Raw genomic sequence first — 27487 nt, forward strand, 5'->3', positions numbered from 1 at the left:
TTTGTTTCTTCTAATAAAGAAGACCAAAATCTCTGTTTGCATAGCACTGAGATTATGACGTTTTTCTTAGATTTCCTCTTAAAAATGATAGGTGGGTTTTTAGATTTATAGGTGCTGCATTGCTGGTGTGGCTTTGGCCCAGCTGTACTTATTTAAGAGGATATTTCAGTTCAGTGGCAGACCATCATTTTCATATTGACGGGCTTTTCTAAAAGATTTAATATTTTTAATTAAATCTTGATAGTAAATGGAATCCTTAGTCTTCTTTTTATAATTAATGTAAGCAATATAGAAGAATTTTTAGGAAATGTTTTTCTTTCATTCTGTAACTGGTGGAAATGTACTCAAGGTAGTAAATGTGGCTCTCTTGCATTACAGCAATGTCAGGAGTCAAGCCCTGATCGCATTACACTGTATGGTTTAATGATGAAACCTATCCAACGTTTTCCACAGTTCATTCTGCTATTGCAGGTAAATAATGTTTATCAAAGGGAGGCTCCTTTTGCATTCTTGCATAGTTTCCCCTTGGGATTACATGGTATCTGTCTTCTGCTATAGAATCATGTTGCAGTGGAAGTGACCACTAGATTGTGGGGAAATAAAGAGAAAATTTCAGTGCATTAAGCATGCTGATCTCATGGTGTGATTGCAGGGACAGTTAGTAAGGGCCCTGCAGGAAAGCCTTAGTAAACTAGATTTACTATAGATTACTTGCTAAGTAAAATATAGTTTATAAATTGTTTTCTAATAAAGGTGTAGTTCAAATATGCTACTTGTTTATATCTGTTTGTTAGCTAGTAACACTTCAAAACATGACTAGGAACTTAGTGGCATTATTTCCATTGAAGAAAAAAAACGAGAGGATTAAATTCATACCTTGGTTAGTTTAGAATACGTGTGAGATGGAGAACAACAGTCCACTCTGACCATTGGCTCACAGGACCTGCTAGAATATGTTGCAGCTTCCTTCTCACCTGCAGTGTCTTGTTTCTTTTCCCATGGAAACTGTGGATTTGACAGGGAGTCCTTGGGTGTCATGTCAAAAGGCAGTCAAGCTGCAGGAAGAGCACAGTTCCCCAGTATAGACCTGCTCCAGACAAATTTACTGTTTGTACCTCCTTCCACACCACAGCAGATCTACCCCAGTAAGCACCCCGTGTTAGCTGTGTTTGCAGGTGCCACAGAGGAGAACAGGCTTTGGGCTGCAGGTCTGGGAATTACTGGGGGCAAAGGTGCAGAGGTAGTCATAGGGAAACCATGTGAGTCAGAAGCCATGGTGAGAGATTTTGAAATAACAGGAATGATGGAGTTTATTGTGGTAGGAAGACAGAGTGAATATATAGGGACTTTTAAGTGCTCTGGGAATGGAGACAAAGTATAATTCAAACTGTTCCTACTGTATGCCTACAAAAGAGAAAGACTTGGAGGAGCTGTTGTGACCTTAATGAAGTAATGTCTCCTACTTCAGGAGGAGTATGCTGTCCATGTTTTAATGAGTAATAAAGTAATAACAGTAATAAAAGTAATAAAGATAATACAATATTATTATGACAGTAAATATCAGGAAAGTTTCATTTTAAATCGCTTATAGACACGTACATATTATAGTATAATAATGATTGCCAGATTGTTTAATATTATCTCCCTTCTCTGTAATTTTGTTCTTTAAATAAGAATGTATGTGATCCCATTCAGTATATTTTTAAAGAATTACTAAGATATTTGGAAAGTTAAGCAATGTGCTGTCTGAGTATTCATTAAGTGTTTATTGGTCTTATTCTTTAGTAGTACTCAAGAATGTAGTTGTGACTGTACATTCTGTAATCTTTGGAACCTTACTTTGAAAATAAATCCAATGGGGTTTTTTTGTTTTATAATTACCCCTCAGGATATGTTGAAGAACACTAATAAAGGACATCCTGACAGATTACCTCTACAGATGGCTCTTACAGAACTTGAGACACTGGCAGAGAAGTTAAATGAAAGGAAAAGGGATGCAGATCAGCGCTGTGAAATAAAACAAATAGCAAAAGCAATGAATGAACGTTACCTGAACAAGGTAAGGAAAGTAGGAAAGTATAATGCAAATGGAACAGTCAGTTTCAAGAGGGCCTTGAGCAATCTCTGCATCAGACACCAAAGAGACAGCTATGTTGTTTTTTTCTGTAGAGATCTACCACATGGGGTCATTCTGGAGGACCTGCCTCTGAGACTGAACAGGCTCACCACTGTGTGCTGGAATAGGCAACACACTGAACTTGCCTCAGCAGTACTGGTGTTCTGTGGCAGTGTAGGAAATAATAATATATAGTAAAATCTCATGTACGTGTTCTGCATGGAAAAATTCTACTTTTAATTTATTCTAGAAGTGGGGAATTACTCCTGTATAAAGAAAGGGGCCATGTCCTTGTGCAGCAGTGCTTCCAACTAGGAAGCATTTCAAAATGTGCTATGTGAAAAGAACTCTAGAAGACATTGAGTAAGAAGGAAGGAACAATTTTTGTTATGTGAGCTCATTAGTAGCTATCTATACTGTGGATATATGTATCTTTGTTTTATTTGTATCATAAATGATTCCTTCTTTCCCATAAAGTGAGGCATAAATGCTTCAATTACTACTTCTGTGAAGTTTCAGGTATTATCTTCTGGACTCCTGAGGTAAAGTAGTGGGGATTGCTGAAGGAATGGGGTTGTTTTTGGAAATACAAAAAAGCACATCTTTTAGGAAAGCAGTAGTCAACCAGAAGACACTTGTTTTAAGCTATTTACCAGCAATGGATACTGAATTTATTTTCATACTGGAACAGTATTTCCATTCTAAGTGTGTTAGAAGATAGATTCAGACATTTTACTTTCTTTCTTGTCATAATCCTGCTTCTTGAAGTAGCTATTAATCATCTGCAAACAGTTCCAAGACACAGAATGTGCTTTAGAAGAGGTGGCCCCAGTTACCTTTTGTCAGTTGATATTGATTGCAAGATTTTGTCTTTTATGCAGTGGGGACTCATTGATATATATTGAGTGGATTGTCACTCAAAATCTCGCAGGGTCCCACAGGCCTTCTGTGTTAATATCACAGAATCAGCTGAGTTGGAAGAGACCCACACGGATCATGGAGTCCAGCTTCAGTCTCTGAACAAGACCAGCCCTGAGAGTCACACCAAGTGCCTGAGACTATTGTCCAAATACTTCTTGAACTCTATCAGGCTTGGGGCTTTGACCACTATCCTAGGGAGCCTGTTCCAGTGCCCAAACACCCTCTGGGTGAGGAATTCTCCCCTCACAAGGAAGCTGTAGACTGCAGTGAGGTCTCCCCTCAGTCTCCTCCACACTGAACAAACCAAGTGACCTCAGTTACTCCTCGTATGGCTTCCCCTCAAGGCCCTTCACCATCCTTGAGGCCCTCCTTTGGACACTCTCTAATAGCTTAATATCTTTCTTATATTGCAGCACCCAAAACTGCACACAATATTCAGGTGAGGCCAATGCAGAGCAGAGTGGGACAATCACCTCACTTGCCTGGTGGTAATGCTGGGCCTGATGCACCCCAGGACATGGTTGGCCCTCCTGGGCCTGTATATTTGCATATACAGTTTTGGAACAATGCCAGCTGGGGTGAAATAGATGATGAAGGAGGTGGTTGATTAGAAAATTAGAGTTAGGGACCATTTTATTCTATTGGACACTATGGAGATGTGTTTGACATGTAAGGGATTGGTTCATGCTTTCACACAGTGGCTGATCCTCAGCCCTTGAAGGCAAATGTCAGGAGCAATTTGCATGCCAAGAATCTCTTGGACATGTCATCTTGTCCACAGTCTGTGACACCCTGCCAGCTGCACTCCTCAGCTGTGTGAGCCCTGGGGGACAGCACACTTCCAGAGGCTGAGCACACTTCCTCCTCACACTCTGGCTCACACTCTGGGCAGCTGGAATCTTGTGTAGGTCTTCAGTTGACTATGAAAGAAGAGGCTGAGGAAGGAAATTACAGAAATTGTGGAAGGAATCATTTATTTTGTCAATAAACCTTTATCAGTGTGGAAGATTCCCAGAGCAACCATGGTCTACATTAAGATGCAAAGCCCTTTAAGTCCACATGAATGATAGCGGAAGTTACTGTTTCTCTAAATCAAAAGCAGATTAATAAAGAGACCTAATTCCCATGGCAAATCCACCTGCAATCACTTGTGCTAGGATGGCAATTGATAACTCATTGTTTTTGCCTTTTGTGTGCTGGGTGTTGGATGTACTGTGTGTAATATACAATGCTGATTGTTTTCAAAATCCAGCTACTCAGCAGCGGAAACAGATACCTCATACGGACTGATGATATGGTTGAGACAGTTTATAATGACAAAGGAGAAATTATCAAAACCAAAGAACGGCGACTTTTCATGTTGAATGATGTGCTGATGTGTGCAACAGTAAATATTCGGTAAGATGGAATTTATATTTTTTAGATGATCATTTGAATTTCAGGTGGAAAAAAATGACATATTGAATTGCTTTTGTGTTGTTGTGTTTACTGTGGCTAATAGTTTCTAGGAGTAGTCATAATAAATGGATAACTAGCTTTGTTATAGTCCTCCAAATTGCTGACCAATATTTGGAAGTTCTAGAGTAAATATGTAGGAAAATTACATCTGTTGGAGATTACAGATAGAAATGCTCTGTAGTGTCTTGTTACTGCTGTGTATTAGTGCTTAGTGGAATACAGCCATGCCCCAAGGTTAGACTTTTTTTTCTTCTTACTTAAATTCAGACTGCAACACACAAAGATTTGTAACTTGACACAATTTGTAAAGTAAATACCACCCTCTACAAAGCAAAAAACCTCCAACAAACAAAACAAAATCCATAATGGTAATGCAGGTTGCCAGAAAAAACCTGGAACTTGCTAACAAAGTTCCAGATGGGGAAGGGTTATTATCTCTGGGACCAAGCATTGAGAGATTAAAGGTGAAATGCTTTGAAAAAAGCATTTTTTCATAGTTCCTTCTGTGCTTTTGTTGGCTGTAATTATTACGGTTACTACATGTCTGTGTATGCCAAGGTTGAGTTCACATTCATATGTTGCTTGTATCATAAATTGTTTTATGTAGTGGTACATTCTGACAAAGCAAATGGATTGTTAAAATCTTCCAAGAACAGCTTTTCCTAAGCATAATATGAGTTGATATCTTAATTCATTTCTGAAGTATGAATCCTGTACACATATTTCTGAGTATGTGATTGCTTGGTCTCATATCCCTGTGAGTGAGAAGTGCCATGTAATAGCTACACTTCAGAAAATTAAGAAGCTCATGTCAATTATCCTCTCATCCTTGCCTTTACAAATTCTTTACTTTCTTAGTAACACTTGAATATTAACTATTCAGACTTTATCTTCTTTCATAGCAGTAAAGTCTTGGATTTTCTGTATTTGTACTTGAAGCAGCAAAGTGCAGTCTTTGTTTTAGATGTTAAAAGGTAATGATCATGCCAAGTCTCTGCCCCTCTGAGGATTATGCCCTCTGTAAAAGTATGTATCTTTTGCAAGCCATAGAAAATTCCTCTGTAACTAGTGGAGCCTAGGTAACTGGGATGTTTGAGTGTTCCTGGTTTGCAAAAGATAGATATTTTTACAGATGACACGACCCTCAGGTCTTTCTTTGCACACAGTGTAGATGAGCAGCAGGAGCTGGTGGCCTGACTCTCAAGTAACAGCAGTTGGATGGGGTGGACGCTATCCCTAGTGACTTAACAACTGTGTCCTGCCTCGGTTTTCTTTTTTACTTCTGAGCTAGGTCAAGAATTTATAAATATTTGCTTAAGTTGTGGCAGTTGTGTTCTTTGTTCATGCTTGCTTCATCATTGAAACAAAAGTCTGTGTTGCAGATAGGTAGCTGATTTGCTGAATTTCACCATTTAGTTACTGTTCTCAATAAATGCATTTTGCTGATTTCTCTTGGGCAGCTGACTTCTGGATTTCAGTCATTCTTTGTGTGAAGTAAACCTTTTTCGTTCACTTTAACATCTCTTTTGTGCTTTATAGTAAATGTTTGTTACATGTTCTTGAATGGGAATAAGGGAAAGAAGGAAACAAAGTAAAATTAATATTGATGTCATTTCTATTCCTAATGAGCTTTCTCAGTCTGCTCTTTCCTCTGAAATGCCTGTTGTGACACACACTTCTTAAGCAGCAGCTCAGGCAGGATTACTCTTGGAAGCTGCAGCAGTTGCAGAGGTCTGCTATACAGAACGGTCAGGGCTGTGGGGCTTGGCAGAAATGTTGGCTTGTCAGCCCTTCAGTTGTCCTTCCTGTTGCCAGCAGTCATTCAAAGGTTCCATCATCCCTACTTCCCTAAACATAGCAGTTAGGGCCCAAAAAGAACTGTTTCAAAAAAATCAGGAAATGTGGAGCCAAAGTGTAATCCCAACTTGTATTAGGCTTCCTGAATGCACACTGATCTTAAAAGATAGTCATTTATATTTTGCTATAGAAATGTAAGGACTGTTGTTGGCAGTCCTGTGGTGCTTGCAGACAAGATTATCTGCCCTTGCATGGCTGCTCTTTGCACGCTGGGAAAGGTGAGTCAAAAAAGTCAGCCTGATGCGTGTATTTCTTTCAAGTTGTGCACTGTACTCAAGCTGATAAACAGCAGATTTTAGAAGCTAAAACAATAAGTAGTATGCCCTGAAACACAGTTGCTTGTCACAGCAATAATTTGTGCATCTTCCAGCTCTTCCTATGAAAGCAGTGGCACCATGACAACTGGCCAGAGGTATTTATTGAAGTGGAGCGTACCGCTGGGACAAGTGGATGTCATAGAGTATGGCAGCAGTGAGGGCCAAGGAGACAACTGCAGGTTCCCACCCCAGCTCCCTGCTGAAAATGTCATCATTAACTCTAAGCCAAGTAAGTGACAGGAGTTACTGACTTTTACAGACTACTTTGTTAAAATCCATATTTGAAATTCAATGGGCTACTGAAAACAAAGGAAAGCATTTTGTCCATGAAGATTTCTGTAACATGCAGAGTAGTAAGGCCTCTTTTTTTGGAAACTGAGAATGCATAAAGTGACAGCTAGGCTCCTGCCTTGCAACATGAATTACTTTTATTTGTCATAGTTTAGAATTTTATGCATGAATGAGTAAAGAGTTCTAAAGCATGAGAGTGTGCAGACGTGCAAAAATGTGGGTTTGGTGTGGTGCACCAGTGGTCTTGTGGTCGCTGGTTCTGACTTTGTTCTTTATTCCATAGTTAGAGCAAAGAAGTTTCTCTCAATAAAGAGCACCAAGCCACCCTGTTGCTGTGATTAAGGGTCTGGACACAAGTGATTACCACAGGGTAGACTTTACTCACTTCTCTCAAGCCCATGGTATCTTGCCCTTCAAACTTGTGCTTCAGAAAAAACCTTGATGAATGTTTTTGAAACAATATGTTAATAGTAATTTCCTCCTAGCCTCTCTCCAAAAATGACCTCAAGCTCTGAAGTTTACAAATTCTTCTGTGCTAGTTAATCCTCCCTGCAAGTCTGCCAACTGATTTCAAGAGAAATATGAATTTTAAGACTTTACTTGTTAGCTAGACTTTCATACATAAGGAGTTATTTTTATATCCTGTTTATTGCCTAAATATTGTAATATTAAATGCATTCAATATCTCTAGATTGTAATTTGATTCCTAGTAATGGATTACAATTCACATGCATTTCAGTGCTAGTAGCTCTAGACATTATTTCACACTACATTTATTTAATATTGCACCCTTGGCTTAATGAATTTTCCCACAGTTGTGCTATAAAGAGGCATAAATGCTACAGCATCAGTGCAGCATTTACTAGCCCCTGTATTCTTTCTCCAGGATGGTTTTTGTCTGGTCTTCTTGCTCCTCCTTTTGTAAATAGCTACAGAAATTTTTATGAGCACTTATGTCTTTATTTCAAGGATGACTTAATTCTTGTAACTCCTTTTAAGCAATAAGGGACTACTTAGAGAATGAGATTAAAGCCTTTATCTTATAATTTACCAGCTGCTGTATGCATAACCCTGAAAGAACTGTATAAAGTCTATTTCTTAGAATTGGAGGTCGCTTTTGTAGGTGAGTGTGGGAGGAACAGATTGTTGAATATTCCTTCTATGATTTTGTGCAACAGTTTCACAGCAGATAAGACCAAATCCTTGCATGTCAGCATGGGCATATGGGGAAGAAAAGCATGAGGGAGAAACAAAAACTCCTGACCAAACAGTCATGTAGAACTTCATTGAGCCACTTGACTTTTGAGGTTTTTCAACTTGATCATGATTGGTGACAAAATCACACAAAAAAAGAAATGACTTTGTACATAATTTGTAAATCAACCTTCAGGTTACCTGTAAGTAAAATGTGAGCTGAACTAATTTTTCTCTTGGTAAGCTCTATTATATTGATTCAGTCTTCTAATAAAAAGGATCAAAATATGAGAAATAAAAAGGATTTGAAGGATACTGGGTATACTGAAAAAATCCTCCCTCTGGTTTAATCAAACTTTCCTGGCAAATGATCCAAGTAAATTGAATATAAACAATCACGAAGGAAGAACATCATAGCCTTGTTTTTGCAGATACTACTGTGTTTGCACTAGCTGTTACTCTGAATGCAGAGTTGTTTGAACTGGCCTTTATAGACAGTTTGAATACACATCTAATTGTGTTAGTTATTCTGTAGAGTTGCCTCCGTAGTTCCAGTTTAAGTTGGCTGGTAAAGATTACAGAAACTCAGAAAGTGCAGCCTTCCTGCAGAGGGACAGACTGGTAAAACTGTGTACTGGTTCAGTGTGGCTTCTTATTTGCACCCACCAAGTTGCTGCATTTTATAGTTGATGATGACATGATCTTTAATATGGTAGTATCACATCCTGGATGTTTACTACAAGTTGCAAAGTGGTAACAGAGAAATCCTATCTACTCTGCTTGAAATTTCATATCTTTGCAGCCATCATAAAATTGTGTCTCCCTCTGTTTTCAAAGTATACGATGAAATCCCAGTGGCCTCATAATATGTGGTTTTAATAAAATCTAGTGATCATGAACAGTTTGGGATGCTACAAGCAAAATCCTGAGACATAAAACCATTTCTCAGACCTGATTTTCAGCTTACATATCCAGTTTGTGGGTACTGAAAAGATATAGAATAATGGTGATTCTGTGTAAGTAGTACATTAAGTAGTAGAGGGATTACCTCCTGCATTTCTGGAAGACTGAGAATAGTTGGTTTGTATCTGCCACATACTAGGTTGAGTACTTGACTCCTGTAAGGATAGTATTCTGACACTGCTGCTGTGATTAGTGAGGATTCTTGATGGATTCAGGTTGTGTTCTTGTGAGGATTAATGGTTATTAGTTACATTTCCCTTATCATGGCACTTTTTTCTCCACCAAAACCTTTTCTGTGAGGAGGTAGCTGTCACAATTGTATCTTGCCATTTATTATTGGCTAAATGCAATTGGTGCTTCCAGTTTTCTATGATGCAAGAAAAAGCAGTATAGTCTAAAGATGCAAACTTTGCTTTGGGTGCTGAATTAATAGCTAAATTTGAATTAATCTTGTACAGCCTGTAATATGCAACTGAAAGGTTGAAAGATTTTATGAGTGTGTATAAATCAAAGGCATGCTTCAGCACTGTTCTAAGATGAAAAGCAAGGGCTGCATGAACTTGGTTTTCCCTTGGCAAAATCATCAATGGCAGTTTTCTACCCCACTGAGCTTTGTTCAGCAGTCTTTTGTCTCTGGATTATACACAAGAACATGTTTAGGGGCTGTTTTTTGGTTTTAAGCCATTTGTATTTTGGTAGGAAAAACTGTGTGGCCTGAGGGTGTATGGGGAAAAGCAGGAAAATTTTGAGTGTATTCCGCTAAAGTGCCCTGTTCTTGATGTGCTCTTGCCTTGTTCCTGGTGTTCTCCCCTAGCACCAACAGTAGACTAAATTCTCATAGTTGTGAACATGAAGAGGGATTGAAGTCTTAGCTGTTTGTCAGGGTCCTTTATTTGTACAATTGTAATATTTTTTTTTAGTGGAGTGCAATTACAACTTCTGCTTGCTTCCTGCAATCATAACCAGTAAACATTTCACAGTCTCAGTCTTCAGGAAAAAACACATTTTTCTCAGCAAATTAGTCAAAGTCCTGTTTCATGTATTAGAGTTAGTCCTGCTTGAAAGTCTGTATGGCTCTCTGGCATCCCAGATGAACAGTTTTTGTGGAAGCAGTTATTTAATTATGTGTGCCAAAAAGTGTGATGTGTTAATTTTCTTTGTAGAACCATTGGCAGAAAGATGTGAGATAGAGTTTTTCCCCTGGTAAACCCATGTATTGTTCCTGGTAGGCTGTTGCTGTTCTCTTCAGCCCAGTTAGTTCATGTGCAGAAGCACAGACACAGTCACAGTATGGAAAAGGTGAATTAATATAGGAAGAGGGGAATGTTTTCAGTGGGAGCAGAAATTTGTATATTCTTGGTTTTGATTTACATGCATTGGTGAGAAATTCACCTCCCTCACCTGGCTGGTGATGCTGTACCCTATGGCTCTCAGGACATGGTTGGGCCTCCTGGCTGCCAGAGTACTGCTGACTCAGATTCAACTTGCCACTGAGAAGGATCCCCAGATTTCTTTCTGTGTGGCTGCTCTCCAGTGTCTGTGCTGTCTGTTCATGCATCCAGGGATGCCCTGTCCCATGTGCAGAGTCCAGCACTTGCCCTTGTTGAACTTCCTGTGCTTGGTGATTGCACAGCCCTGTAATTTATCAAGGTTTCTCTGCAGAGTCTCTCTGCCTTCGAGGGAATTGACAGCTCCTCCCAGTTTAGTGTCATTGGTAAAGTTCTTATTATTCCTTGGAGTCATTTTTGAAGACATTGAAGAGAACTGAGCCGAAAATGAAGCCCTAGGAAGAACCAGTAGTGACGCTATAAAAAACCCTTTGTGCCTGACCCATGAGTCAGTTTCTTACTCATCACATGATGTGTTTATCCAGCTGTGTCCTGGACATTTTGAGGCCTGTGAGATGCCTCAGATCAATAGCTTTACTGAAATCCACAGTTCACATCAACTGGCTTCCCCTGATCACCTACCTGGGTTACTTTTTCATGAAAGGAAATTAAGTTTCTTAAGCAGGACTTCAACTTCATAAACTTGTTCTGGCTGGGACCAATGCCTGTGTTGTCTTTCAGGTGTTTTTCACTAGCTCCAGAATAATCCTCGTATCTTTACCAGACACTGAAGTGAGACTGACAGGCATGTAGTTACCACAGTCGTTCTTCTTGCCTTGGGACAATGTTTGCCAGGTTCCAGTTGACTGGGACCTCTTCAGATTCCCAGTTGGGTTGAACATGTGGAAAGGGGGCATCAAGAAAGTTCAATGCTACCTGTACTTATATGATTAAAAAAAGGATGGATGAAAGCACAGTGAATACAGCTTGGTTTTAATATGTCATTGATATAAAATATTATAAATACTTTCCAAAAATATAAATAGTATAGTCAAAGGGAAAAATTATAACTTCTTACCAAAATATTCAGTATTACCCCTCTAGAAGAATCAAAAGATAACATTTCCTTGCAATTCATCCATGTGTACATAAAATCACTGCAAATATGTGTATTTCACTGCTTTTTAATTGGGAATATAGGAATGGAAGTCAAATACACTGGCCAGAGTTTCAGTTTTTCAGACTTTTGGCACATGTTATGAGCTTGCAGCACTTCCTGCAAACTGTTGATGGGTTGTGAATTGTCGTTTGGGCTGAGGCGAATGCCAGTTTGGTGCCACAGCAACAGTAACTACCCCCAGTTGCCTGTTCTTGGGTCCCCAAGAATGAAAAAGTTCAGTGAGAAGTTTCTCACAGGGCTTTTATTTAAGAAGACCAGGCTAGAGAGACTCTGTAGAACCAAAGAGAGAGGGCTAGGCATCCTGCCATGTCTGGGTGGGAAACCAATGTCTGGCAGCAGAGTTCTGCCCTGATCAGGTTGATTAGGAGACATAGACAACATAGACAGTTACTTAAGCAAAAAGAAACCCCATCAATTTGAGCCATTTGTCTAAAGGCTGAAGGGGGAAATGAGCCGGACTCATCTGTACTATATAACCATGCAGTGATGAGCATTGAAGAAAACAGGGAAGTCAAAAATCAGGTTAGTATGCTTATGACTACATTTTCATGTGGTTTTTTTCTTTCACAGGTTTACAGTTTGTAACTGAGAGCAAAGCTCAGCACTGCTAAACCATGCCTGCTCCCCTTTCTCATTCAGAGTTCCAGGGATACATTTGTACTCTGTTTCCACTTGATTGTGTTCTTGATCTCTGTGGGGTTTGTTTACTCTAAAATATAGTAGTGACATGATGCTGAAGTGCAAAAATTATTCCTCCCTTCCAAGTTCCCTTCTGCTTGATGCAGTCACTTTGTGTAGGCCTCTGAGTGTTGCCAGGGAAACAGGGAGGGATGTTTGATGGGCTAGAGTGTGCACTTGTTTCTGTCAATATCTTGCTCAGTGGAATGACATCTCTTTTCAAAAATGAAGATTGTGCTGCTGTGATAGCCACTGCCATTAAAACTAGGTTTTTTTGCAGGTTTGTCTAATGAGAGATACAGAATTAGGGAAGAAAAAAAAAAGTCAGCTTTGTCATCCCTCTAAGGCACAGCAATAGTAATACAATATCCAGAGTAAGCAAAACTAATATTAAGTGACATATCAACTCTAGCACTGGTGATAAGATTTTAGAAAGAAAGATGTGGTATGACTTGCTAATTGAACTAGCTTTCATCTCAATGAAATATATAAAGATTAATAATGTAAGTCTTTATTTTAATGTTATTTAAGACAATACTATGCACTAAATGAGATTTAATATATTTATAAATGTAAACTGTCACTGATATATACAAACAAAAGACCAAAGAGTTTAAATAAATCTAGTGCCAAAAAGCCTGTTCATCTGAGCAAATGGGGTGACATTAAATACTTGACTTTGTTAAGTGGACGTAAGTTTCTATCTAGTGGATTAGCAAGGATAAATTTAGGTGTTACCTGCTTGTCTCACCCATGCAGGATGAGATTTTTCTCTTTGCCTTTTGTATTTTTTATAGCGATTAGAGGATTTGTCATCCACTTCCTATAAACCTTGTTCTGTGTTGCCAGGGATCTCATCCACGTCATGACACAGAGTAGTAAAATTATTAGAAACCCGGCTGGTGTGTATGAAAGAGGGAGGTGAGCTCCTCACAGTGCCATTTCCACATGACTTGTTATAGTCTGATGGGAGCTCCAGTGTAAACCTCTGGCAGCTCGGCCAGTTTACGACTGCCTGCAGACCTGTCTTGGGACCCTGCAGTACATTCACTGTTTAAATGCCTTCACACGTGTACTTTCCTTGCCTGTTTATATCAGTGTTTGTCGTTTTGCACCCTGTTTCTCCCTCACCCTTTGTGCCCATGCCGGTGCATCCCAGAGGTCCTGTGTGACCCCTCTCCCTCCTTAGGAGGGCAGGGGCTTCCAGGTCCATGCTGTCCTCAACCTTCCTCTTTGGGCCTTGTGACAGAAAGGGTCATGGCCCTTCTTTTTTTCACTCTCAAGTCTTTGTTTACAGTATTTTTCTTCCTCCTGGGAACAGAGCCAGGAACTGCAGTCAGTGCATAGTCCAGGAAGACCCCTGATCATTGTCCCAGTCAGTGTGACATTGGGGAGCTGGGCTGTGGGGTCCACTCTCGTGAGGATATTAGGGCTCCAATGTTTCTCCCTCATGTTCCCTGCTTCTTTAATCTCTGACACAGTACGGCTGTCAGAAGGAAAAATAGGTATGGCCTTTTATATCTGAAATTTCCAGTGTGGTCAGGATTAGCTGGAGCTTAATATAATCTTGAAGCCATGCTCTCAATGTATGGACTACTTCTCACTATCTCCGAGGCTTTACATTTCCTTGGTGGTTTTGCATTCTTTTATATAATTTTTTTCACAAATGGTATAGCACTATGAATTCAATACCTTACTCACTACCTGCAGTTGCAAGCTGTTGATTTTATCTTGCTATTCCTCAAGATATGTGAATAAGCAGTTTTGTGGTTAGATGGTATTTTTTATGCAAGCTATTTCTTCAATGTTGGATCTGGTGCAATGAAAAAGACAGGTCTCAGCATTCATATAATTACCAGTTGAGAGAAAGGTATTAGTAACTGACAGTATGTTAAAAATACTTTGTCAGAGTTGAGACTTGAGAGATTTGTTTCCCACCTCTACTCTGTGTACTGGGTGTTGTGTGGTATTTGATTCTATGATTAGGACCTGAAGAACTCCCCTGTCTTTCATGGCAGTGAGAATAGTTAATTTAATACATTAGTTTGAGAGACTCAGATTATAAAGTTCAATAATTTAGAACATAAATTATGTTTTGGTGCTTACATGATTAAAGTATGATTAGACTGAACAGTGTCATTTCATGTTTAGGATAAAGCTCTTCATGGTGGTTGATGATGGAGAGTCCTTGCTTGCTTACTGCTTGCTTACACCATGTCTGAACTGAATAGTTTGCATTCTAGTAAGCTTGAGGGGTTTATTGCTTATCACCTAATACTGTGTGTATGCTTGTGCTGCTTCTTTCCATGCTAGGTTACTAAGCCTAAATTAGGGTTGTACTGCAAAGATGCATGCGAGTAGCTGCACGCATGAGCTTTTTGTTGATGGCTGCCAACTATACTCTTGTTCTCTGACATCATTCCTGACTTACCATTTGCTTAAATTTCCAAACCTGGAGACTGATGCCACTCAAAAACTTTGTTAGTTTGGGCCTGAGCGTGTGGTATAATCTCAGGAGACCTAGTTGACTTATGGTGGCTCAGATTTTTTGGGTGAATGCAGCTGTGGAGATCATGAGTTGGATTTAGCATGAAAAAGCAAACCAGGGGAGGGCAGAAAGTCTGCTTTTCTGTGATGAACTTTAAATTGACCTGTGGACTTGTTTAGGTCATAAGCCAGGATTTTGGACAACTTTTTTTTTTATTTCTTTATTACTATTTTAGTCAAATTCCAATTGTCTGTTCAAAAACTCTCATAAAGGAGAAACAAGAAAACTGAACCTGCCCATGTGCTTCTCTGATGCATGTGTGGAAAGAGCAACAGCATGAGTGAGCAAGTGAAGACACAAATATGAGGAGGGTAGTGATGTGGGTGCTGTCAGGGACTTTGCTTGCATAACACACCATGCAGGAAGTTGGTAGTTCAACATCTGAAAACCTCATCTGCTTTGTTACTGGCTTCAGCACTCATACAGAATTTCTGGGGACAATGTATATCAGAGGTATGGATGTGCCTCTGGTGTATAACAGGTGCTTGGATGTGTCAAGTTCTGTGCAAGATAAAGTTTTAGCACAGAAGGGGGCCCTCATCACCAGCCTTCTAGCAAAAGCTAGGTGTTCTGGGACAAGGGAGTTTGCAAAGAAAACATGTTTACAGAACATCAGTATGAACTGTTAAATGAATTAGTGTATTTCCAAGACTCACAATCTTTTTGCCAACTCTGTTTATTTGTTGCTGAAATAGATTGGTTGCATATAAAATAGCACATAAAGATTTCCTTTTCTGTTTGTACTGAGAAAAGTAGTTCCACTAGAGCTGTGAAAGGAGAATGTTGTTTGTCACTTTGATAAGTTCTCTTCCGCTGAGCAGCTGTAAAGCAGTGGTGTGTTTTGCATACCAGTGTATCTATAGGAACAGGATTCAGTACCAAGTATAGAGGAAGAATCCTCAACTGCAGTGATTGAATCTTGGGCCTTATTAATAACCTTTCTGGTTTTCCTTCTTTATATTAATTGCCAAGGTCTTCAGTGTACAGGAAACTATTTTACTTCAGATACAACCTTGTCTTTCACAATCTCCATTCTTGTCCTTTCTAATGGTGGGCATTATAAATTAAGCTGTGGGTTGCTGTCTGCCTATTATTTATTCAGGAAAAAAACCAAACATAACTTTTCTAGGACAATCAAAGCCAGATTTAAAGAATTGAACAGGTGTATCTACAATTAAATGGTTTTAAATATATTACTGCTGCATTTACTGCTGCATCATCATAATTTAACATAAATAGGTTAACAATCTCACGATCTCTGTCTGGTTTATTATGAACTGATCAAGATTTCAACTAGTATCACGATACTTTCCAGAAGACTGTGCAAGCTTCTCTGGTTTAAATAGTTGAAATGTTGTGTAAGGGCCTGGTTTTTTTTTGTTTGTTCTAAGTGTGTAATCCTATACAAGTACCAGTTTTATATGCCTTCCTCAGATACAGCAGCTTTTAAAGTTACCTCCCACATATGTAACTTCTTCCCCCATCCCAGGTGATTTTTATGCTCTATATGAGGATTGAAACTTTCCCAAATCTCTTCCTTTCATACCATTTGACGTTTCAGTGTGCTGCCTAGATGCACACAGATGGCTCAGTGGGAGGAAGCAATACAAATGTTCTCAGCCTCCAAGGCCAGATTGCAAATGGCAAGTCAAATTTGGGGATATACCAACCTTTCAGAGTGGTCTTCAAATCTGGCATGTTCTTCAAGACTATCATTAATTTTGTGTTACCCCTCAGTAACACTGGAACTGTGGTCAAGAAAAGAGCCTTTCTCAGATTCAGTTGTGGTTTTTGCATTTGAGCATCATGATCTTCCATTCTGTGCAACACTTGCCTGACTTCATGGCTATGTGTTGCTCAGAAGCAAAGGAATCTTTTATAAGGACCTTGAATTTTCATGATGCAGTTGTTTTCACTTCATTTCAGTATAGCTTTTCCAAAAGCAATTTATATTGATGTATTGTGGTTCTGAACTCTGTGGAGAAAACGTCATTACAATGATTATACTCAAGGCAGATGTTGTCTGTATTAGTTACTTTGCAGTAAAAGAGACACCTATCATTCTGTCTGATTAACAGTATTTCATTTCAACATGATGGACAATACAGAAATGTTTGCAAAAATAGTTGTATTGAAAGTATATTGAGTGAGGCTTTTATTTAATTTGTGTGACATTTGGATTTATATAATTGTATTACTTGAAGAAAATCCTTCTAATTGGGAATAAACAGGAGTTCAGTATGGGATGGGGCCAGCTGAGCCATTGTGTTTTCTTGCCCAGCAATAGATGTTCAAATTATGGGTTATTGCATCTACTCTGTCTTTAGTAGCATAAATCTGTGATAAAATTAATTCACAAATGAGAATCAGAACACACAGCAAGAGCTTGTAGAAAATGTTTACAGGTAACAAATCACCATAGAAAATAAATGTGTCCCTTTGTAATTCTTAGAAAGGAAGGATAGGGTGTGAGCAGTTCAGGATTATGATAACCAATATGCTTGAAGTGGCCATGGAAATTGAAAATTTAGGAGAACTGGGTGGACAACAATCCCAAGGGACCAGCTGCTGTGCCAGCACCTATTCAAGCAGCTGCTGTTGTGCAAGGAGAGAGCTGTGGCTGCTCCCCAGCAATGCAGCCTTCTGCCAGAGGTGGGAATCCTCCCCTCTGACCAGGCATTAGCACACAGACACTTCTCCAGCATGTGTATATTTATTCACAACCTTCCCAATTCTCCTTTTGTCTGAGCCAAATTAAACGGACTTTAACCACACCCAGGGAATTTCCTGCAGGCTTTGAAAATGTCTGGGTATAAATCACCTAGAATTGCTCCTGTTCCAATTATAAAAATTGTTTCATACCAGGCAAAATGGATGAATTTGAAGCTGCGGTGCTGAGAGTAATACTGGGAAAAAAGCAGGTAAAATAATATTTGGTCTTATACTCAAATGTATCTTGGCCTAAGAAGAAATTGTTATAAAAAGCAAATCTTCTCCCCGGTTTTACATAGCAGCAAAATCAGTTTAAACTTTAACCTCCTTGCTTCCTTCTAAACCAAGTTGTGGTTTTGTTTTCTTTTTTAACCTTGAATGTATTTCATTGTTATGCTGAGCAAGGAATTGGGTAGCTTGCAAGAATTACTGGTTGTTGGCAGTAAATTTGCCTGTAGCAGGGAGGCACACATTCCTCTGGTAACATCTTAGCAACAAAGGAGTTGGTGAAAAAGATTCTTGCTAGATTACATGCAGCCAAGATCTCACCCTTGATCTGTAGGTGGAATGCAAAAAAGTTGCCTTTGAAGCCACATATGTGGTTATTGGTTACAGCATGCTGCCTTCTCTCCTGCCCAGGCACACTCTGTAGCATGTAGGATGTGTAGAGCTGGGGAGAGCCTTCTCTAAACCGTGAAAGGTTTTTTTCCCATAGGAAAAAGAAGTTGTTTTAGAGATTGATAATTAACAAGAGTGACTTGGAAAGAGAAGGAAATGTCTTTATCATTTGTGAAACATTTCTCAGTACAAAAGAAACCGACCATGTATCTGCTTTGGAGTAAAGCCAAGAGTTTTTCAGTGCACTCTCTATGGATAAAAGGAGGAGTGAACACCCACCCCAAAATAGCTAGCAATTGAATGGTCAGGGAACATGTGGGCTGAAGCAGCCAGTCTGTGGCTGTGAACTGAGAAACATCTGATGAACAGAGTAGTGTTTTCCCCCACCTCCTCCACTCAAGAAAAACCCTCCATCAGAGGATTCTCAGGATCAGCTGGTAGTCAGTGTTTGGTTACTGGCTGAGAAGCCAGTTCTATTTCAAAAGGCATAGTGAGTAACCCTTGCAGGACCCAGTTCAGAGATAAAGTTTTGCTATGACTTGCAACTATTTTCCAGACACAATCCAAGTGATCACTTTTTGGAGAACTTGCTTCTGATGAATCTACATAATTGTTGATTTCTGAAGCCTTATTTTTCTGTGCCAGTTTGTGCCCACTAGGGACCTCGGTGAAAGGCTGATATTAGTGGTGCCTATTGACCTAGTCCTTGGCTATTAAAATTTCTTCTTAACTTGGCTGTTTCTCTTTTCTAGAACATCAGAGGATGGAAGCAGACTATTATTAATTATTTACTATTTTGATTTTGTGCTTCCTTTCCTGTACTAAGAATGTGATCTTTTAATGAATGAGCCTAAAATTACTTTTGTTTGGTTTTTCTGTGTGACAGCCTTTCAGATGCCAGGTTAGTTTATTTGCTTTGACATTCATATTGCATCCTTTTTATCTTGACTTATTAATATCTTATAAAATATGCATGATGCAGACAAAAGATACTCAGGTGACAATTACTGAATGAAATTCAAGATTTATTTCCAAGGCTGGAACAAAGATATTTGTAAGATTATTTGAAGCTTCAAGAAGAGGATTATCAGGCTGGATGTGTATGTCCTGCCCAGGGCAAGCCCATCTGTGTAGGCGGTTAAAGCTTACTTTGTGGCCTCAGTTGAAGACTGTGGCATGAAGTCCTGCAGCATCTAGGACTTGCCTAGATGCTGCTTGTTATATGTTGCATTAATGTCTCCAAACAATAATAAACAAAATGTCTGCAAACTGTCTTTATCAGGCTACCCTGGCTGTGACCCTGGCTTTTATGATTTAAGAATAATGCAATTTGCTTGGGTGAAAAATATCCGTCCTGTACAAGTGAAGCCTCACAGACTCAGCTTTTCACAGCCTGATTGTTCTAAGTTTTCTCCTGGTTCAAACCCACAAAGCTAAATTTCAAAAAGACTTGAAGTAATTTTTTCACGGCAGATGTTTGGTTTGGTTACTAGTGGAGTTTGTAAATGCCAGGTGACTGGACTTCTGCCAAAAACTCAACTAATCAAACAATTATTTCTGTTCATTGTAAATTTTTTTTTGCAGAAGTTATCTTTTTGTCAGAGAAATTTGGAGCAAGAATGATATCATTTGTGTTGTTTACAGTGCCAGATACACTGTCATGGCTTTTAGCTAGGTTTCAGCAGATTTCCTGTTAATACTGATCTGCACCTTTCTTTGCAAGTAGCCCCATAAAAATCGAAATTTGATGCATCTAGGAACTAGTGGTTTTGATACTTAACAAATTACAGTTATTGTGGATATTAGCAAGAAAAAAGGTGTAAGCTATCAGAAGATAGATACAAAGAGAGAAGAGTGATTTTTCAAGTATTTGGGTTGAAGAAAGTGAAAATGCAGCTTAATGAAAGTATGGAGTCTGCAGTTCAAGCAAAGTGTTTAATTTTTTTTTTTTTTAAGAAGAATGCAAACATACTCAACTGACCATAATTTCAAAATTCAAATTTCTTTCTTTCTTTCTTTCTACTTTGGAGTTTTTTCTTTTCATGGTGTACAATAAATGTAAATCTTTTCTTATGGTCTAATTTGGTTTTGAGGGTAAGAAAGGCTAGATTGTTCTTTTAATTAGCATTCAGAGCAGGAAAAGAAGAGGATGATAATCACATCTATTATCTGGATGGTAAACAGTAGTAAAGGGCAGTCATTCCCTGTCTGGTGCTCAAGTGCAATGCACAAAAATAATTTTATTGATCCAATTTACCAGAAGATTTAAGGGTCAGATAAAAATTCGGAATTTTATGGGAATGTGTAATATTTCAGGTTTATGTTGCACTTTCCTGCAGTGAAATGGAGAACTAAATAAAGTAGTCATTAATATTTTCTTTGAGACTTGACATTTTATGCTTTTCAGGGTTTAAGGCAGACTTTCAGCTTAATATAATGAATTGCATTAAAAAAAAACCATTGTAATGGCCTCCATCTGTATGATGCAAACAGGAAAATGTCTTTAGAAAATAGTTATTTTGATACCTAACTAAAAAGATACTAATGATTTAAGTGGAATTGTTTCATGCATGTTTATTTTTAATATTTACTCTGACTTAGGCTATTTGGACAGCTTTGTGTTTGGTTTGTGTTTTGTACCCTGGCCCTGCAGCAGGCTGGGGGAGCGGAGGTGCCAGCAGTGTGAGTGTGGCACCTGGGCTGTGCCCAGCGCCCTCTGCCCTGCAGCCTGAGCAGGTGGCACAGCTCATGCTCATGCTCCTGAGCTGTCTACAGAGCCAGCACTGTATTCAGATCCTGTTCTTGCCAACACACCAGTGAAATCCTTCTGATCCAGGGGCGTTTGCTGCCCACAGACTGGTGTCTAAAGCTGTGCTAAGGATGAAGGATCCACAGTTTGGATACTACACTCTGTGAGCTAAAGAATCTGCAGGAGTTTCCTGGCAATATAAACCAGTCCTGTTCCTGTCATTCAGCTGAAGGGAAACATGCTGACTCTGTGTGAGTCAGGGTGGGTTTTTTAATGGGACAGTGAGTGTTTTTTCCAAAGGAATTACATAACCATTCCATTCCTAGCATCATGGTAGTCAGAGTATATTAGCAGGGGTTTGCAAGCTCTGTGCATTTAAATGGACACCTTATCCTAGTAATCAGTGTGTTTGTCTGAGTTACCGTTCCCTTATAAGCCCTTGTACTTGTTGATTATTAGCTTAAAATATTTCTGCTCCTGTTCAGATTTGCTGCTGATTTTAGGACAGTTCTTTTTTTGACTTAAGCATGATTGCAGTAAAATTTCAAGTGGTTCAGTGAAATTGCAAGCTTGTGTTAGAGTTAGGATATAGATATATGACCCAGAGCTGTCTCACAATCAATAAAGAAAATTTTGAATTTTAAACTATCATAGCAAAAGCTACAGAAAAGTGGTTTTGCTTGTCATGTAACCAAAAACAACCTCCTGGAAAGAAGTTTGCATTAATGTGTTACAGCAAGTCCGATGTTTGGTGCTAAACAAAACTTCCATGGCAGCAAGAGATTTTGGGGCCAGTGAAGCTTTGATATTTGTTACAATTCTAGTGTGGGATATTAAAACTGTAGATAGTGCTCTCCGTCATACTAGATGAGCAACTTGAATCTTGTTTGTAGCTAAAAAGGCAATAAGGTGTTGTAAAAGTAAATGCAAATGGTAATGCCTGTACATGCAAAGAAATAAACCACTCTGATTTTAAGATGTAATATATGTTTGTATTGTATTTGTGATACTTTCCCTGTTCAACGGAAAATTGCATATTTTGTTATGTATAACCTTATGGTTTTATTCATTTCAGACAGGCTCTATATGGGACCAGGGCAACTGTACCATGATCTGCAGAACCTTTTACACGACTTGAATGTACTAGGTCAAATTAGCCAATTAATAAGCAGCCTTAAAGGAAACTACCAGGTAATAAACAAAGCTGGATTTATTTTTCAAGTTTGTTCTTGTAAAGTTGTATAATTGCCTCCCCCTAGGGTTTGTGCAAGGCATTCTTTAGTTCTCTCTACAAAAAGTGGAATAACTTTTACCTCTAGTATTATCTCCAGTTAACAGCATTTACTGTTAAGTGTAATAAATAGATTACAGCTGTCCTTCTAATCTTCCTTTTCTTTATTGTTTTTGAGTGTAGGTGGAAACTACAAGTGTCTTCATTTGTTGAGTAGCTGATAAGCTTATATGGAAACAGAATTACATTTTGATGTTAAGAAATTGGATTCTTGCAGTTAGACATGGTAGTAGGAGGATGGTTGTTTGGAGGAAGCTCTTGATCCCCATCCAAGCTCATAATCCTGGCTTTTGGGGGGGAAACTGTACTTAAAACTGAGTATAAATCAGTTATAAAAGGATTTTCAGAAGAATTTTGAAACTATTTTGCTTTAGCTTTGTTCATATCCCTTTGATTTAGCTTACATTCTGGCAAACAAATATAGTACTTAACACCAAATGAAGCCTTGAGACTTCAAACAATTACTTTTTTGCTTGTTTTTTATATGTTTTATATGTGGTTACACGTAGTTTTTAACTCCTACCTGCCACCACAGGTTGCAAATATGTGTATATGTATGAATATATAAAAGCTGAGTTTCTCTTGACATATCTTGGCTTCAGAGTAAAGGTATTAAATAAAACATAGAATTTTGTGAAAATATATACTCTGAATGAACTTTATGGAAAGAGTGCTTTTGGAAAAAGCTTCTCAAGTATTAGAAGGTGAATTTCATCTGCATAATTGGGAATATGTATAGCACAGATATACCAAAAGACATCCACCCATCACCATATAAAAAAATCTTTCTGCCTGCACTGACAGTCAGAGCCAACTACGCTTTGCAAACTTAAAATTCAGTCATTGTTTCAGGGTAGATGTATGTAAGATCATTAAAAGAATTTATTTAGAGGAATGAGGTTAGCTTCTTGATTTTTGAAAAACACTTAAGTTGTCATAGAATTCTGATGGTGGAAAGCGTGTGTACCTCTGTGTATTTGTTAGTCTTGATGCTTTGTGCATTCAGGTGAGCTTTTACTGTCTGCAACAGAGCACTCACCTTGAAGTTATTGTTTCAGCATCTTAAACAGATTTAGACTACACATCTTTCATGATGCCTCTGTAAACGTTTTGGCTCAAACTGTGTTTACAAGTGTGGCTAAATGATCCATGGTGGAAATGTAGTCTAATTGAAGCCCGTGTTTCATTGTTTGTTATATGCAGGAATCACCTTATTATTCTGTTTGCAGGTAGGCTGGTGTTGAATCTTAGGTTTTTTTTTTAATTTTTCAGAATTTAAACCAATCTGTAGCCCATGACTGGACCTCAGGTTTACAAAAACTGATTTTGAAAAAAGAAGATGAAATCAGAGCAGCAGATCGCTGTAGAATTCAGCTGCAACTCCCAGGAAAACAGGACAAGTCAGTAGAAATCTTGATTACAAAATTTTCTAAATTGGTTTGTGTTTTAGGAATAGATACTAGTGTCTAGGTATATGTACTAGTGAGGATTTGGGAATCTGTAGCTCTTCCCTCCCTTCTGTTTCCATAGTAAGCCCCTGAGTTTTGCTCTTAGGCCATACTCAGCCCAGCTTTAATGTTCCAGAGCAGCACTGCAGCTTTTCTCCTGTTCCTCAGCCCAGCTTTAATGTTCCTGAGCAGTGCTCTAGCTTTTCTCCTGTTCCTCAGCCCAGTGTTCTGGATGCAAGAAGCAAGAGAGGAGCCCTGGCAGTGGCATCTAATAGCAGTCACTGTTATATTCCTTCTCCAGTTCCTCTCATATCATTTTGTGTAAAATATAGGAAGATGGACATATGGCATATCATAGCTTGCACACTGAAATCAGAGCTGAGTCTTTGTCTAAGTATTAGAAAATAATGAAATTTCATTTTGCTCAGAAGTTTTAACCATGGCTGTATTCATACCCATCGCATTTATAGTGGCTTTTTTTTTTTTTTTTTTCCTGTACTGCAGGTCTGGGCGGCCAACTTTCTTTACAGCTGTGTTCAATACATTTACTCCTGCCATCAAACAGTCTTGGATCAACAATTTACAAATGGCTAAACTAGCCCTTGGTAATTCCTACTTACTCAAATTTCCTAACAAGTTAAAATAGCTCTCAATATACAGTGTAATTTTTTTTTTTTTTGAGAATGATTTTCCTTTTTGGGTGAAAATTGTCTGTAGATGTTTAAAATTGCAATACAGTAAATAGTAGTGACTGTGTATCACTACAAAGTAATAGCATTATAGATAAAACAGGGCACTCATTTTGAAGGAATATATTTTCCACAGTATTTTAATGCAGTCTGGTATTCATTACTAATTGTTGCGTCTAAGTCAATACAAATAGTCTCTAAGTCAGAGCAATAAAAAGTATGCTGTCTTGTGGTGTTATTTTTTTCCTGTGTTTGCACAAGGGGATAGGTTTCCAAAGATACTTGGACTTTTCAGTGCCTAAGTTGAGAAACATTAACTTGCTTGAAAGCAAGTTTCACCAGCACATGGTCAAAATAGAGTGCTTTTGTGATGTCTCACAGAAGACAAGCAAAGTAACAAAAAAGAAGAGAGAATGGGTGTTTCCATCATTCCAGCAGGAGGATCCTTTTAATTATGATAACTGGCAGTTGGTGGTGATGTTTCTTAAACAGGCAGAGAAATGCTGTTCAACAAACAGATTTCCTAGAGTCCTGAGGAGAGGTTTGATGTGTCTTTTCCTCTTTCAATATTCAATTTACAAGATCATTAAGAGACTACCCTTAACATTTTGCTAACGTAAGATGTTCTTTTTTTGCATTATCAGTATGTATGTAATCTACTCAGTTGAATTTTTGCTCACAGTTTGGTGTTGTCATTTATGCATCTGTGGCATAAGAACAGCCTGATCTGTATTGCCTTGTCCTGACAGAATTCTTTTCTGTTCCTGTGGAAAGGTGGAAGTGATTATTCAGTGAGAGGACTGTGGAGTGTTTATTATTTGTTCTTTCCATTACAGCAGAGGATAACTTGTTAGGTTGGTTCTGCATAGAAGATGATGGGAATCAAATCAAAAAGGAAAAACATCCTCTCCTTGTTAGACACATGCCAGTGATGGTGGCCAAGCAACAGGAGTTCAAGGTGAATGGAATTTTGATATGAGATTACAATTAGGTTTTCTTGTGTGATATAATTTCTAAAGAATACCATATTGTAAATACATCTATTAGTTCACATCTGTTAGTTCTCTTGAGTAGCTACTTTGTTTTAAGACCATTGGCAATTAAAGGTCCAGAAGAGTCACAGGAATGCAAAATGCTGCAGTCTTTGAGGCACTAAGGAGCATAATGTTTAGTATGACATTCACTTTCATATGTAAATGAATCACTAGGTGTAAACAGAACTCTTGGGGAATTTTTAGTGCATCTTGAGATTTCCAAGTCTGTTTGGGGCTTAGAAGTAACCTAAAGCTTACAAGAGCAGGAATCTGATCTCCATGAAAGTGGTCCTTTCCTGGTGTAACTATGCTAAATCCTCCTCAAATTTCTGATTTTTATCAGTACACAGAGAACAATATTTAAAACATATTTTTTTAAAATGATGTTTCGTGGAATTGTATGTAAAATGTCATATTCTGAACAATTATATAGACATTGTCTTAATGGTTCATTTCCTAAAGCAATGTGTCCGTTTGAAGCCTTATTGACCATTGACTTTGATGATGAAAATAAGTACAATACCAAACCAATAGATGAAAGGGAAGAGTGCTGGATGCTGTTTTTCCAGTGTACCAATAGGATTTCTTATTGATCAGCAGTCAGTAAGTCTTGTGCAAAAAGAGTAATGGAAATGAAATTGTGTATGTGTGGATAGAATCCCAAAGTTAAATTAATGCCATTGCATGGGTGCTGCTTAAAGAGGTGAGTCTGCAGACCCTCACTCCTAGAACAGCCTGCACAGGAGGGACGCTCAGCTGACAGCTTCACTTCAAATGTGAGCGTACAAACTGGATGTTGGGGGAAGATGATTGGTGGTTCAAAATGCAGTAGAAATGTGTAATGGTGCTAAGACAATCTATTCCTATGATACTGGTTTTCAGAGCAGTCAAAGTTTACTGAAACTCTCTGATTTCCCATACAACTAGTCATGCTTGTCTTATTTAAACAGCTTTTTCTGAGGTTTACTTTCTAAAGTCACCACTGGTGAAATAACCAGCTATTTTAAATTTTTTTCAGAAACTTAAATCATGTATGTATTTCCTTAGAGCCCAGGCATTTGTAAGTCCTGAAAATGAGTGCCAGGATCCGTGAAGGCCCAGGCTCAACTCTTGTAATCAAGTTAGAGCAGAGTCTTCTTATTTTGAAAGGAAAGGGAAGTTTGTCACCTTGCAGTTGGCTGAGATCTTTGCCTTGGTCACCTCAGGAGAGCAGAATGTGTGACAACATTGGCCTTAGCCCTGGGCTAACTTTGCCAGTTTTGCAGCTCCTTAAAGCAATGTGGGTGTGAGCCCAGGTGTCATTCCTGGTTCTGCCAAATCCTTGATTTTACTAGAAAATATGACTTAAGTATTACTGCAGTCTCAGCTGCAATTTGACTCTCCAGCCCCAGCTCAGGGTGGGAAGAGAACCTCTGCTTGGCTTATCCTGTTTGTTGGCTCTGTGTCCTGCTCAGGCTGCCCAGTGGTGGAGGGAGCCACCAGAGCAGGTTTACATCCCTGGCTTGCGTCAAGACTTGGAGCTAAACTACCGGGGCTTAACTATGGAAAAAGCATTGCTTCTGACTAAGATGCAGAGTGACACAAGGTGTAACAAGGAGCCTGGGAAATATCCAACATGCAGACTGTCTTATTTTTCACTAGTGATATATTTCATTGTCACAGCTACTGTAAATCACTTCAAGTAGATAGCTTCAGCATGTGTTAAATGAGACATGCTAAGACAGGCATGGAAGCTCTTTTTCTTCCTCTTTTTTCATCTACTGATTTCAAATTTTTATCTGTATATACTGAATTGCTTTGCTGAATAAATAATATTTTTTCTACTGAGGCAAATCACTTTGTAATGCCTGCTGACTTCAAGGAGACTGTAAAATTCTTTGCACTTTGGAAAATGAAGTAAACTTGGAATTTAGAACTCTTAAATTTTGCCAGCTTGTTTTGGGATTTTTTTTTGTTTTGTCTTTTGGTTTTTTGGTTTTTGTTTGTTTGGTTTTTTTTTTTTTGTTTTGTCTTTTAGTTTTTTGGTTTTTGTTTGGTTGGTTTTTTTTGTTTTTTGTTTTTTGTTTTTGTTTGTTTGTGGGGTTTTTTTGGGTGT

At 38.5% G+C, this 27487-nt stretch overlaps 1 protein-coding gene across 8 annotated transcripts in view; it reads left to right on the top strand.

Annotated features, from left to right (window-relative positions):
* ARHGEF10 (Rho guanine nucleotide exchange factor 10) overlaps window positions 1–27487 on the top strand; it is a 110368-nt gene that overhangs the window by 51470 nt on the left and 31411 nt on the right. For 6 of the 8 annotated variants that reach the window (XM_041477411.1, XM_041477415.1, XM_041477417.1 and 3 more), the window contains 8 exons: window positions 379–471; window positions 1889–2059; window positions 4290–4435; window positions 6723–6898; window positions 22006–22121; window positions 23494–23621; window positions 24174–24274; window positions 25195–25316. In XM_041477411.1, coding sequence (XP_041333345.1) covers window positions 379–471; window positions 1889–2059; window positions 4290–4435; window positions 6723–6898; window positions 22006–22121; window positions 23494–23621; window positions 24174–24274; window positions 25195–25316 — 1053 coding nt within the window. The remainder of the gene's footprint in view (window positions 1–378; window positions 472–1888; window positions 2060–4289; window positions 4436–6722; window positions 6899–22005; window positions 22122–23493; window positions 23622–24173; window positions 24275–25194; window positions 25317–27487) is intronic. The other 2 variants (XM_041477416.1, XM_041477418.1) reach the window with 1 other exon arrangement.

This window comes from Pyrgilauda ruficollis, unplaced genomic scaffold (genome assembly GCF_017590135.1).
Source record: "Pyrgilauda ruficollis isolate IOZ18807 unplaced genomic scaffold, ASM1759013v1 scaffold40, whole genome shotgun sequence".
NCBI classification, from domain to species: Eukaryota; Metazoa; Chordata; class Aves; order Passeriformes; family Passeridae; genus Pyrgilauda; species Pyrgilauda ruficollis.